The sequence below is a fragment of the Protopterus annectens genome, chromosome 6.part0 (assembly GCF_019279795.1).
Source record: "Protopterus annectens isolate FY-2018-M chromosome 6.part0, PAN1.0, whole genome shotgun sequence".
NCBI classification, from domain to species: Eukaryota; Metazoa; Chordata; order Ceratodontiformes; family Protopteridae; genus Protopterus; species Protopterus annectens.
Genome location: NC_056737.1, coordinates 531,237,838 through 531,253,353, shown reverse-complemented (window position 1 = coordinate 531,253,353; position 15,516 = coordinate 531,237,838). Strand labels below are relative to the sequence as shown.

At 38.9% G+C, this 15,516-nt stretch overlaps 1 protein-coding gene across 1 annotated transcript in view; it reads left to right on the top strand.

The window, feature by feature from the left end:
- Nucleotides 1-15,516, top strand: part of TTC6 (tetratricopeptide repeat domain 6) — a 2,436,149-nt gene that overhangs the window by 994,898 nt on the left and 1,425,735 nt on the right. The window contains exon 8 of the mRNA XM_044074245.1: nt 5,124-5,244. Coding sequence (XP_043930180.1) covers nt 5,124-5,244 — 121 coding nt within the window. The remainder of the gene's footprint in view (nt 1-5,123; nt 5,245-15,516) is intronic.

Here is a 15,516-nt window from a genome sequence, read left to right as displayed (position 1 = left end):
ATGCTGCTAATGTGATTTTCATGAGAAGAAATGCCTGGGTAGGACTTCAAAATTTCCCAGAGGAGGTGAAGGCACAGCTGTTAAATGTCCTCTGGAAAGAGACTTTTTATTTGATAATACCTCTGTAGAGGTTCTTAAAATAAACTAGAAAATATGTTAAGATTAATGCAAGGGATTAAGTAAGTATTCTTATCACCCATTCTGAAATAACAAAGAGACTACTCATCTAATCCAGGACAGTTTTTTTCAAAAAACATGTTGTCACACCAGCAAAACTCTTCCAAACAGCAATAAAAAAAAAATGGTATGGTGACACTAAAAAAGAAAGTTGATGGATCTGAAGGATTTTCCCTCCTAAAGAAAAACTAATGACTTTACTTGTCTCCTGTTTCACCCCTTTCTCCCCATCACAGCCTTCCTCTCAAAATTGCAGGTAATCTTTCCCTGTGTCTTCCATCTTGGAAATTAATAATTTAAGACTCTTATGGAATCATAAAGCATGCAGGCTCCAGAAGGGGCATCTTCCCCCATTCCATCAGGAATTCCTCAGCCTCCAAGAGACCAACTTCATCTCCTGTCTCAGATATTTCAGAACATCTCTTTCAAGGGATCATTGAGCCTGTCCCCCAGGTCCACTGGGGTAAGGGTTCTTATTCCAGACTTTTTCTTGTTCCCAGAAAAGAAGACTATAGTAGACATGTTTTATACTTTTCCAAACTAAACACATTTCTTCACATTCCAAAATTCAGAATGTGGACTCTGCAAACCCTCTTTCTTTTCCTTCTAGCCCATTATCCTGGGCTTGAAAGATGTTTATCTACACAGTCCCATTCACAAAAAAAAAAAAAAAAAAAAAAAAAAAAGATTCTATGCCATATGATTGCATTTTTAATTTAATTTTTTGCTCTTTAGTCTATCTGCCATCCCAAGAGTCTCTATTAAAAATGTCGTGCTCCCATGATATGTCATTGCAAGCTTCATATATCCTTATGATGGTGATTGCCTGATCTCAGCATCTACCAACCAAAACACTCCAGCATCTTTATAGTTCACCATGAATCTTCTGAACAACTTAGGTTTCACACTAAATTTTAAGGAGTCATCCTTGATTCCTTCTCTCAAGATATTGTCCTAGGATGTCTTCTGGATACTTTTCTGATGAGTTTTCTTCCTCTGAAAAAATGCTTTCTTGCCATTATCACTACTTCAGTCTTTCTCATCATAGATGTTCTACTGCAAGAGGATTTCTGAGAATTCTATGATTCGTGGTCTCTTGTATCTTTGTTTCCATTTGCCAGAATCAATATGAGGAAGCTTTGGAGAATTTGCATATCTCTTTGGACTCAGAATTCTTATCTTCTGTCTTTTCCAATAATTGTCCTCAGTTTTATGAATAAAGAACTCCTTTGGTAGGCCAATCAAGTCTTACTGAACCTAGGTATTCCCCCAACCCTTCTCAGGTAGTCACCATAGATGCTTTGGACTTTTAATTTGTGTGTGTGTGTGTGTGTGTGTGTGTGTGTGTGTGTGTGTGTGTGTGTGTGTGTGTGTGTGTCTGTTTGTTTGCTGCTGGGGGGGGGGGCTGTTTCTGAAAGTGTCAAGATACAAGGGATTTGGGAGTCACAAAGCAGGGTCCTCATAAATTCCCCTGAGCACCGTAAATTAACTTTGGCCTCCATGAGGTCTGTTAATGATTAGAGATAACACCACAGTGGTGTGGTACAGAAATAGGAGGAAACAAGCTCTTACTATTTGCAGACTAGCCATGTTTTCCCAGGCATAACAATTCAACACATATTAACTCTTCATAGGTAGTTAGCTGGCTTGCAGTCCTTGGGACCATTTAGGATTCTAGCCAAAATTCCCAGTTTCCCCAAGCACTATCTGGTTAAGTGACTTGCTCAAGGTCACACAATAGACAGATGAGCGTTGAGGGAATCAAACCCGGTACCATAGAAACTGCAGCTCATAGATTTAATCCTCTGTACAAATTGTCAGCAACATATGTTCTGTCAGACCAGATCATAGTTGCAAATTCTTTAAGAAGATCTGGGATATACCCTGATAAGTTGATGCTATACACTGATATCTTTCTACAGATATTTCACCAATGTGGAACTCCCAAAATAAGAACAATCACCTCCTGTCTAAACAGATAATTGAAATAGTTCTGTTCCATGAAACCTTGCAATATGGTCTGGAATACATATGCATTTTCAGTCCCCTGGATGGGGATGTTTTTTATGCCTTCCCTCTTTTCTCTATATTTCAAAGTCCTTCAAAAGATTAGGAAGGACTTGCCAAAGATGTTACTGGCGACTCCCTTTTGGCCCAGACAGCATTGTTTCTCCATTATCATGTGATCAGCCAGAGGCAATTAACAAAGACTTCCTCACAAAATGGAGTTGCACATAAAGGAGAATGGAGCCTGAGTCTTCCCAGCATTCAAAATCTCAGTGTTACTCTATGGATTATAGGCTTTTGAACCCTTATATTCACCATTTTTCAGGCTGTGTAGCTAGTGCTGAAGGAGACAAGACAATCTACTAACAGAAAATCTTACTTCGCCAAATGGAAAACATTTTATTGTTACTGTCAAAAATAGGGGACAAGGCCCATCTCAAGCTGGGTCACCCGCTGGTTGTCAAGTACCAGCATGAATTGCTCAATTCTAGCCTGTACACCTCTATAAAAGAAAGCAGTTAAAAGCTCTTTCTTTTGGAGTCTGCATTTCTTGTGAGTGTAACAAACTCAAAACGTCTCTGTTATTTCAGCATGCTTGCCACTGGACACCTCCCTTCTTCCTTTCTTCAAGTGAAATTATTTTTAAAGGGGTTTTTGCATATTTGGCCATCAAGAAAAAAAAGGTTTCTCCTTCTTGGGACTTGAATTCTTTTCTTCAGGAGTTAATTCTATCTCCTTTTGAATGCGCAGCCAGTTCTTTTCTAAAATGTCTAATTTTGCAGACTACCTTGCTGTTAGATCTGACTTCTGCTAGACAAGTGTCTAAGTTTCAGGCCATCTTGTCTATTTAGCCTTTTTTTACCTTTCACAAAGATAATGTGAGTCTTAAAAAACAACCCTCCCTTAATGCCTAAAGCTGTCTGTGACTTTGCTCTCAATCAGACTATCCAGCACTCTATTTTCTATCCTGATCCTCAAAACAAGGGAGAGAGATAATTCATCATTCTCTGAATGGTAGACAGCTAAGATATTATTTGGCAAAACTAAAGATTTTAGGAAATTAAATCAACTGTTTCTGTCCTATGATAGTAAGACAACAGGACAGCCAGAATCTAAGCGACCATTTTTAGATGACTTGCCCATGCTGTTAAGTTCTTCTAATCTAACTATTGCAAAAATCCTCATCAGCACATCAAAGCTCATTCTACTAGAGCAGTGGCCACTTCTGAAGCATTCTGGAAAGGAGTGGATTCTAGATCTATTCTAGAAGCAGCTTATTCCTCTGTTCTCACTTTCACCAACCACTAGAAGTTGGATTCTCTTACAAGAGCCACAGCAGGCTTATCTAGAGTTGAACTTCAGGGAATCATAGCCTGTATCCTTCTCCATATGTCCTGTCTTCCTGATCTTAGGCAATGATCCCATATTGTAATGGCCACTGCAACAGTGAGCTAATGAAGGACATGTAGAGTTATGTAGGTTTACTTACCATAACCGTAGGATGTTTGCTGCAGTACTAGCACTCTCCATCTGTCCCTGTTATATTTCCTTCCATGGACTGGTTAGGGTCCCTTCTTCCTTTGGTCTTCTGAGATGACCTGATGAAATACTTTAGCCATCATTCTCCCTGTTTCAAGCAAGAAAGCTCTGAGTTTTGCCATGTATTCTTTTGCTAAGGACAGATGTATGGTGTGCAAAGAAGGAGATGGAAGCTATGTAGACTACAGCACACCAAGCATATTTATTCTAACATGATGAAAGGACAATCACACAGGATGTCTAGATTGCATACTGATGATTTTGTCTATGAACAAGCACTTAGCAATCTTTGTATTAGTTTTGCCAGTAGAGGATATTCCCTGTCTGAGGTTAAAAAGTTTGCTGATGTTGCTGCTGTTGATAGAAAGAATGTGACTTTGTATTTTTACTGAAAGAGAAAACCTCTTACAACCTCTAGAAATTTTGGTGAAGGTACCAGGATCACCTTGAACATACTCTAGAGATGTTAATATTGTGTGTGATATTGTAAATAACCATTGGCCTGTACTTATGACTAATGCTAGTGTAAAGGAAGTTGTTGGGAATAAGCCTAGCTATATTTTTAGGAATAATCCTTCCTTAAAAAGTCTTCTTTGTTACAGGATGGTTGGTAAGAACAATGATAGTCATGTGAGATCTGATAGGCTAGGTACATATCCCTGCTGTTCCTGTAAAGTCTTTCACCTAATTTCCTCAGAGAAATCTTTTGTGAACCCAGTAACTAAAAAAGAGTTTATACCAAGGTTTTATGCTATTTTTTTTATGTTGGGAAAACTAACCACGTTTCTTTAAGGAACGGATTTCAGAGCACTCGGGTGATATGAAGAATTATTCAAGTATGAGCACTCTTGCACAACCTATTTTAGCTTCCAAAGATCATGATTTTCATTTTTTAGCTTTGCAATTAGTTTTTGAGGATATTAGAGGTGGAGATATTGTTAACAGAGTGGAACAAATGAAATTGAAGTGGATTATTGCCCTTCGGGCTTATAAAGCACCAGGATTAAATAGCAGTATTCCTTTAAAACTAGCTTTACAGGCTCATAAGCTGGTTCACTGATTTATTTGCTGCCTGTTCTTATTGGACTATTGATTTTTAGGCATTGATGTTTATATGTTGATTTTAGCTGCTTTTAATATAGTGTATGGTCTAATGAAATGGCGTAGCACGTAAAAGCACTTAACAAATAAAATATCTGTTTATACTTTGCTGTGTTGGTCAGGACTTCTGCTTTTTTGCAGCTGTGTAGACTACCCGGATGTACAGTATTTTTGACAGGATATGTTCCATATTGTAATGACTATTGCAACACTGGTCTACTCAAACATCCATTGTTATGATACATGAAGTAGACAACCGTACTGTATTATAGCTAAATAGATATTATTTTATATTTTAGTTCTCCTTAATGATACCTATGAAAATCTAAATGCTTTCCTACAACGTGGGATCTTGTACACTGACGTGCAGCAGTGGCCAGAAGCTGTATGTGATTTTGACAATGTGCTTATGCTTGACAGGTATGCAGTTTTTAATTTTTTCTACTACCCTGCAGAGAACTTGTGCTAGCAAAAGAGAACAGTGAATGATGCTATACAAATCTAGTTATGATGCTTAAACTCATTTAGTACTACTGAGCACACAAAACAATTTTTGTAATTGCATTTTATTATAATTTTGAGTACTGTGCATGCGGCCAGGAAAAAAGAAAAAGCAAGCAGTGAACAGAAGTGCTTAAAGTACTTTACATTGCTACTAAGACTCATTAAAATTACACTTCCTGGAGAATTTTTGGTAGCATTTGTGTTCAACATTTTTTGAAGATAATAGAATTTTTGAGATAAAAATACTTTAATGCTTGAGAAAACAACATTTGGTTGTATATGGCAAATTATGCAATAAAGAATCATTACCATTCAAAAGCAAACAAACTGATTGGACAGCCCAACCAGCATGTCTGTTGTAAGTTGAGCATATACCAACAGAGAAAGTCTGGCCGGTGAAGTACCACCAAGCGGCCAGACTTTCTATTGGATTGTGCTTTTTACTGGGGACAGAGTGAAATATTAGAAAAATCAGGTGTGTTCTGCAAAACTGAAGAAAGAGAAACATCCTTATATTTGTGTGCTGCCCCTAGAATTTTGTTTTCATAAGTTAAAAAAACTATCAGTATAGATGCTTTTCTATCTAGTTCTACTCATCCATTACTTAAATGTACTGCTCAAGTGTGAGAAGTCTCATATGCATGCATAGTATGTCAGCAAACAGAAGACAATGAGTGTATCCATTTTCTTAGTAGGCCTTATGTCAGTAAAACTGAACTGGCAACTTACACTGTTAACTTCAAAGGAAAACATTTTGCCTGTCAGAGCACAACAATAAATAATGTACATACAGCAATCATGTACAGGGTGCTGGTAATTCTAAGACTATGCTAATACTTATCTACTTAACTGTGAAACATATTGTTGCAGTGAACTGCACAAATGTTATTACTGCACTACTATGAATCCCAGCCATTGCCTGAGTAAGATGCATATCATCACTGTTCAGAATTTTTTAAATACTTCTTTGTGGTTTACTGGTTAAAATGGTTTATATTGATGGCCCCATTACTACATTGCTCATTCTGTCAATGTTTGCAATGCACTCCAAACAGTGAAACTGAACTAACTTGAAGATATAAAATCAATAAAATTCGGCAGTAAAAAAACAAACCAATTTTATTAGTAACACATTATCAGTAAGCGCTTTCATCTCTGTATTTGAGACGTCTTCAGACTGAATAATGCACTACTAAAACTCTATTAAATGCATACAAATTGATCACATGATTAATAAAACAAGCTAATTAATGTTTTAACCCTTTCCTTTTAAAATAAGCAACAAAGTCTTCACAGAAAGCATTTAATCTTACTTGCCATAAATATCCATACCACCTTAGTTCATCTTTCATATTAAACATTTTATCAAACCCTTTTCCATCATATAAAACTATGAATTTAAAATCTACAGTGCATTTACTAGATTTGTAACAAACCCTTTTCCATTTTCTAAAACTATGAATTTAAAATCTACAGTGCATTTGCTAGATTTGGAATGTTTGCCAAGTGCATTTCTTTTATCTCCTACTTGTACAGCATGCTTGTGTTCATATATTCTCTTGCCCAATTGTATTATCATGCAACCTACATAAAAATAAATACAGGACCTACAAATCACTAAATATACAACAAATTTTGATTTACACATGTAGCGTCCCTTCATTTTAATACTGTAATTGTTTATTAATAATTCATCAATATCAGTGTACCAGTAATCACATAAATTACAATTGTGGCATTTGAACATGCCTAGTCTAGTGCAATTAATACTGAGTACATTTGATTGAAAATAGTTCTTGAAACTGTTGCCCCTCTTTTGTACAAACACTGAATAATCAACTACTACTTTACCTGAGGGCAACTTCTAAAAATTTTACAATTGTTTGTTATAATATTTTCAATTGCTGTATCATCCACACTGTTAATAATTTGCATGGAAATGCTAAAGTCCACTTCCTTAGGTCTTTTAGTCACAGCCTGATCTTCTTCTTCTTCTTCTTCTTCTTTCGGCTTTTTCCCAGTTAGGGGTCACCACAGCGGATCATCTGCCTGCTCATGATTGGCAGTGGAGTTTTACGGCGCCGAGTTGCCAGCCAACCTTCCACGGAAGGCACACACACACACACACACACACACACACACACACACACACACACACACACACACACACACACACACACCTAGGGCCAAATTAGAATGTCCAATCCACCTACTGCATGTCTTTGGGATGTGGGAGGAAACCGGAGCACCCGGAGGAAACCCACGCAACCACAGGGAGGACATGCAGACTCCGCAAAGAAGGCACCCCAGCCGAGAATCAAACCAGAGAACCTCTTGCTGTGAGGCAGCAACGCTAACCACTGCACCACCATGGCTGCCCAGTCACAGCCTGATCTGATTTTCTTATATTACACATTTCTGCAAATTTGTCCAACACTAAACTTATAGGGCAACTCCTACTTAAAAATTTGTTACATAAGCTAGCATCCTCATCGAAAAAATATTTTTGTCTCTTCGTCAATCTATTAACTCTCATCAGTTGAACTTTTATAATGTTTTCTTTAGTTTTCTTTGGATGCATACATCTATAATGTAGGCACACATTATTTTGCACCTCCTTGTTATGTATTTTCATAATTAATTTCTCGCTGTCTTTTTAAACTGTTAAATCCAAATAATTGATGTTGGATGTAAATTGTAAAAAAAGAGCTGATATTGTTTAACATAGGTTAAAACATCATTTAACAATTCAACACCCCCCTCTCCAAATTAGAAACACATTTTCAATAAAACATTTTAATATCACAATATTATCAGCATAAATGCTCTCAAAGATGTTGGCTCTCTCCTATCCATGCATGAAGACATTTCATAACTAGGAGCCATTGTGACCCCCATTGTCACACCATTCTTCTGTCAGTAAATTTTGCTGTTGAATTAAAAAAAATTATAACTTAATGTTATGTCGAATATTTCCAACAAAAGACTCACAGTATTATTGGAAAATAGCTTTGACTTAATTCATTCCATTCTGACCATTTCCATTTCTTCTTCATTCGATATAACTGTATATAATGATTTAATGTCAAGTGTGACCAACAAATCTGTCTCAGAAATACTTAAATCTTCTGTCTTACTCGTAGGATCATGGGATCATAGGAGATTACTAGGTTGTCGACCCAGAGGTCATTTTAAGCCTAGCCATTTCATCCCAGTATAATACCATAGAAATACTAGTCAATATCCAAGATTGCATTTAGTGATGACTGCTATGTCCAAGAGGGTTGTGGGTGCTATCTCCAGTAAGAATTTACAGTGCCCCATGCACACGTCCAGCTTCCTCTTGAATAAATTCATAGAGGTGCTCTGCTTCACATGAATTGGTAGCCTGTTCCAAAGATGTGGCAGTGGCTGGGAGATAAATCTGTCCCTCCAGCATGTCCTATTTAAGTCACAGACCATATTTAGGTCCCTGGAATGGGTAGCCCTTGTCCAGTTTGATTTACGGATATGCAGCAATCTCATTAGGTTTGGTTCTTGGACTGCTGTGTAGGCCAGGCATAAGTCTCCCCATGAAGTCGATATGATACATAGTATAGTGACAGGAACTTTAGTCAGTCTATGTAAGGCACATGCTGGAGCCCCTTGATGATCTTTCTTAGAAACCTCCAAGGTCTCTCTAATTGCTGCAGGTGCTTAGTATGGTACATGATGAATGGGGAATTATACTCAATTATTGTCAGGTTAAGTGCCGAGTATATTGGGGTTATAACTTCTTTTGCTCTTGAGGACATACCCTCACTAATCAAGTGTGCTACATAAAAAGCTTTCCTTACTGCAGTAGACACATGGTGGTCAAAGTTAAGGTCACAGTCAACTTGTGATCCCAGGTCCCTTACCACTTCATGGGTACTTAGGGTATTGTTGTTGATTTGATGGTGTGAAGGGACATTGTTTGTGCCCAAGGGAATGATGATGCATTTCTTTTCATTAAGTTTGAAACCATGACTAACACACCAGTCCAGTCACTGGTCTGAGTGCGACCCTCCTGGCATAAACTGACATAATTTGGGAATTCAGTGATTGCACCTAGCTTGCAGTTGTCTGCAAACTTGATCAGCCACAACCCCTTAGTTTTGACCTGAACTTTTGTGAAGTATACACCAAACAGTAGAGGGCCCTGAACTGAGCCCTGTGGCACCCAATGGTAACAGGTCTGCCAGTTGATGTGGAGTCACCCACTTTGATAGTGTGTATCCAGTTTCTGAGCCAGTTGGTAACCCATCTTACAACAAAGGGGTTTACATTAAGTTTTCTAAGTTTATCAGTAATGCCTGAATGTGGGATTGTGTCAAAAGCCTTTGCAAAGTCTAGATATGCTGTGTGCACAGATTTGCCTTCATCAATGGCCTTAGTCACATTTTCAAAGAAATCCACCAGATTTAGCAGACAAGATCTGCCCTTCATTAAGTCGAATTGGGTAGGATCCAGGGTTTGGAGGTCACCTATGTCTTTGTTTATGAGGTCCAGAATGATACGTCCCATGATTTTACAGATGAGGCTGGTCAGGCTTATGAGTTTGTAATTCCCTGAGTCTGTTACTAGGCCACCTTTGTGGAAGGGAATCACTGTTGCTGTGTTCCTTTCCACAGGAACAAAGCTTGTGGTTAGGCTGTGATTGAAAACGGTACTGAGTGGTATTGTTAGTTCATGTTTTAGCCTATTTAGAAGACAGCCTGGGGTGTCTCCTGGTCCCATAGAGGCTGTATTTTTTGCATTGGACAAGGCTTTGAGGACCTGCTCTTCAGATATGTAGGATGGAGCGGGGGAGTTTGGGGGAAGGTTTGTTGTAAGTAAGGAGGGGATAAGGGAGTGAAATTTTTGCCAGCCCTATCTGCTAGCAGTTTTGCTATCTCTGTGGGGTCAATGTGTGTGATACTCTTGGCCACTAGGTCTGCACATGCTTGGGTCTTACCTTTTAGGTTATGTACATAGCTGTAAAACACCTTATGGGTTATCCTTGGCTGTACTTGCTAAGTTTCTCTCAAAGGAGTCCTTAGAGGATTTGACAAGTTGTCTTATTTGCCTGTTGAGGCTGGGGGAGGGTGCTTTTCTATTGTTGGGGCCTTGTCTTTGTTTTCTTGGACAGCAACATTTTGCATTTATTGTAAAGTTTGTTGATGCTGGATGTCCACCATGGCAGCTTGTTTTCAGTTGGGGTTCTGGCTTTGATTCTTTCTGGTACAGCAGAGTTTATACACTTATGCATGTGATTGCACAGTGCTTTAGTGTAAGCTTTGGTGTAGTTACCGCTTTCAGCTTGGGGTGGGGCTTGGAATGCATATATACCTTCACCTAGGAGGGTATAGTTTGCTTTGGTGAGGTTTTTCATCTGATTTCACCCTTTGTGAGTTCTGGTGTTGGTGCCAGCTCAAATGTGACTGATTTGTGGTCAGTTTTAACTAATGAGGGTCTGACAGTTGTGGCAGTGCATTTGTTTGACATGTTGGTGAGGGACCAGACCCAGAATGTTTGTTCCTCTTGTCAGGGTATGGACAATTTGTTCTAGGGCATTTAAATTAACAAAGTCAAGAAACTTTTGTGCGAGCGAGTTAGACCTAGCATAGGTTTCCCAGTTTATTGGTGAGATAATTGAAATCCCCCATAACCAATGTGTTCAGCAAAATTTTGATTGTCTCCAGTTTGGTCGAGTAGGCTTCATGGACATTATGACCGATGGAGGGGATCTATAACTGGCTATGACTTGAATGGAGGTCTTACTCATCATAACCTGGACCTGAAGTAACTCCATGGAGTTGTGCAGTCTAACTAGACAGGAGGTGAATTTATCTCTAATATGGATTGAAACACCGCCTACTTTGGTTTTCACATGTTCATTTTGTGGTCTAAAGGTGTGGGGAGGCATTGTAGCCTTGTAAGGCCGGGGTACTCTCTGAGGCTTTGAACGAGGTTTCTGTGACCGCATAAGACATTTACATCTTCTAGTGATAGAAGTGCTTCCAGGGAGTGCCATGTTTGGTTTAAGCTCATGAAATCAAAACTATCTCTAATATAAGAACTACTTAGTTCAGCTATCCATTGCAGATGCTTGTCTACAAAAATTGCCATTGTTTCAGTTTTCCCTTTATTACTGGCAGCAGTGGGTTTAAGCAGGGGGTTATCTAAGTCCTTATATATTTCAGGTAAGCCAAAGATAGAGCTTGGTTTAGGACTGTCTACTCTTAAATACTTCCTGATTGTTTACATTATTCTGCCACTGCAGAACCACTTTTCTGCCAGTGAATCAATAAATTAATACACTTTCTTTACTTCACTATAGGACACTATTTTATAAAAATTAGTATCTGCCAAAATTTCCAACATTCTGAAATCATACTTTGTCCTATCAAACACCACTAATGTGCTGCCCTTGTCTGCTTTGGTTATTAATGTACTATTGTTATTAACCAAACTATAAAACATCTTTTTTTCTATGGCAGATAAATTGTAATATTTATAGGTTCATAGGTTGGTACTAGGCTATCGACCCTAGGGGCCTATACAAGCCTAGCCATAACAATTCCCTGGCTATTTCTTCCCACACTATTTACTTCCCTGGGCCCCTGTCTAGCTGACATGATCCCCGGGGTGAATTTCCTTTCTCCCATCCAATCGTCAAGGTTCCTTTTGAAGAGGGCCAAAGAGGTGCTCTGCTTGACATGTATGGGCAGTCTATTCCAGAGTCTGGGGAGTCTCTTGGTCAGGAACCTATCCCTCCAGCATGTTTTTGTTTATTCTGATGATAAGGTTTAGATCCCTGGAGCATGTGGCTCTGAGGGATATACAGATTTATTTCCAATAATTTAATAATTTTTAATTCAGTGGTGATAAACATTTCAACATTTCATGTGAACTTTAGCATTTTCATACAAATTAGTAACAGTATGGATGATAGAGCAATTAAAAGTAATATAAGAAACAACTGGAATTTTTTTAGAAGTTGCCCAGAGGTAAATACAATAGTAGGTGATCATCCAGTGTTTGTACAAAAGACAGGCAAGCGTTTCAAGAACTATTTTCAATCAAAGTTGAATATGCCCAGTATTAAGTGCAGGATACGTACCCAAAGAATGGCGTACGGCAACTGTGGTCCCACTCCACAAAGGCGGTGCTTCTACGGACCCTGGAAATTACCGCCCCATAAGCTTGACGAGCCTTGTCTGCAAAGCTATGGAGAGGATCATAATGGAACTCATAAATAAAGACATTGGGGACCTACAGACACTGGATCCTACCCAATTTGGCTTTGTCAAGGGCAGATCCTGCCTCTTGAACTTGGTCGACTTTTTCGAAACAGTCACTAAGGCCATTGATGAGGGTAAGGCAGTTCACACAGCCTACCTTGACCTAGCAAAAGCGTTCGACACAATACCCCACTCGGGCATCATAGAAAAGCTCACCAGCTTAGATGTAAACCCATATGTCACAAGATGGGTTGCAAACTGGCTCAAGGACAGAACACACAGGGTTAGAGTTGCTGGTGCCATGTCAGACTCTAAGCCGGTCACGAGCGGTGTCCCACAGGGCTCAGTCCTGGGCCCCCTCTTGTTCGGCATTTATTTTTCTGAAGTGCAGGCAAACATAGGGGATTGTGGTTGACAAAATTTGCAGATGACTGCAAACTGGGCACCATAATTGACACTCCATCAGACACAGACATCCTCCAGAAAGGTCTCATAGAAATGGATAACTGGTGCCAGAGCCATGGCCTTAAGCTAAATGCCAAAAATGTATAGTCATACCCTTTGGGAAAAACAAGGTAACCCCTAATTACCACATAGGTGGTAATCCATTAAACATGGAAGAAGTTATCAGGGACCTGGGGACCCAAGTTGACAGTAACCTCTCTTTTGACACTCACATTGCCAAAGTGGTTAGGAAGACCTTCTACATTGCCCACCTGATCATGAAGGGATTCACATCCAGATCAGGAGAGGTCATTGTACCCCTGTACTCTTCACTTATCAGACCAATGATTGAGTACAACACCCCATTCGGAATGTACCTTACCCGACACCTGCAGCAGTTGGAAAGACCCCAAAAGTTCCTCACCAAAAGGATAAAGGGGCTCAAACATATGTCATACGATGCCCGACTGAAGAAACTCCAGCTCTATTCAGTCGCATACCATCTGCTCAGAGGTGATCTGTGCCTGACATACAAGGCCATGTCCAACCCAGAATTAATGGACATGCTCCACCTCAAAAAATCCAAATCCACCAGAGCCACGAGAGCAAGAGACATAAACCTCAACATGGATATAAATAAGACGTGCTGGAGGGACAGATTCATCACCCAGAGACTCCCTACACTATGGAACAGAATCCCAGTCCATGTGAGGCAGAGCCCCTCACTGACTCTGTTCAAGAGAAATCTTGACGAGTGGATGGGAGATCGTAGGTTTACCCCGGGAATCATCTCTGTATCACTGCTGGACAGAGGCACAACAAATTAATGGGTATAGTATTCTCATCCTAAGGGGTGGTGAAAGCCACACACACTCTGGCTAGGCTTATAAATGCCCTAGGGCAGATAGCCTAGTATGAACCTATGAACCTATGAACCAGGCATGTTCAAATGTCACAATTGTAATTTATGTGATTATCTGTATACTGATATTGATGAATTATTAATTAACAGTATTAAAATTAAGGGAAACTACACGTCTAAATCAAAAATTGTTGTATATTTATTGAGTTGTAGATCCTGTATATCTTTTTACACAGGTGGCATGACAAGAGAATTTTATGAGAATGTACGAACACGAGCATGTAGTACAAGTGGGGGATGAAAGACATGCACTTGGAAGCATTACTAATCTAGCAAATAGGTTCAAATGCACTGTAGATTTTAAATTCATAGCTTTTGATGATGTAAAAGGTTTTGATAAAATGTTTAATACAGAAGATGAACTAGGGTGGTATGAATATTTATGGCAAGTAAGATTAAATGATTGCTATTCTCCTGGGTTAACAACCATGAAGCCTTTGTTGCTTATTTAAAAAGAAAAGGGTTAAAATATTAATTATCTTGTTTTATTAATCATGTGATCAATTTGTATGTATTTAATGGAGTTTTAGTAGTGCACTATTCAGTCTGTAGAAGTCTCACATACAGATACAAAAGCACTTACTGATAATGTGCTTGTAATAAAATTGGTTTTGTTTTTATTTCTGACTTTTATTGAGTTTATATATTCAAGTTAGCTCAGTTTCACTGTTTGTTTGGAGTTTTTTGGTGTTCAGTGCTTATGGAAAGCCAAACAGGATCCAGCTTTTTGATGTTACTGGATTTACCCTATACAATACACCCAATAGCTCAATTGTTTTCAACCAAGAAGGGTGTATAAGTCATTCTACATCTCAGAGAACTAACAACTTGAATGTGAATATTGTTTTCCATAGAAGCAATGAAGCACTAACAGGATGTCTACCTCCACCAATAGATCCATTCAGTGGTGTAGAACTACCTAATCCAGGTAACTCAGTCCTGAAGTTTGCTGAAGGATTTAGAGAACATGATAGAGATCTGTTGAGATCAAACTCTTACAATAGAACAACTTATATTTCAAGAACTGTTTGCATGTACAAAGGGTACCCAAAAGTCTGAAAGTTACCAAGATGCCCATAGGAGAATACCTGCCCAAAGAAATCATTGACAAATGGCTGGAACTCAATCAAAACGTGGGTCTGCAGTATGTGGAGATGTTGGCCAATTTAAACAAATGGAGAATAGAATGTTAAAATGAAAAAATTCAAACTGCCTTTTCTCTTCTCAAAGATAACACCAATGTGGAGAATTCTGACACCAAGTTATGTCTGATATAAGATAAACTCCTCAAAGAAAATAAGGGACCATGCCAAATAGAAGAGGGGTGTGGCATATACCAAGCCTGAATTAGGGCACATGTTATAAGAAGCTAAGGAAGCAGGGAGAGCAACAGGAATTGGTTATGGTGGCTTGAACAACAGTGAAGAGAATACTATATGCAGATCTGTGTGTATAGCTCAGCAACAAGCAAGAAATTCTCCACAGATCAATGATTTGCCTAACAACACCTTGGAGAGCATTAGTAATGATCCAAATGCAAATTTTCACAATATGTTGGATTTTCAGCCAGTACAAGTT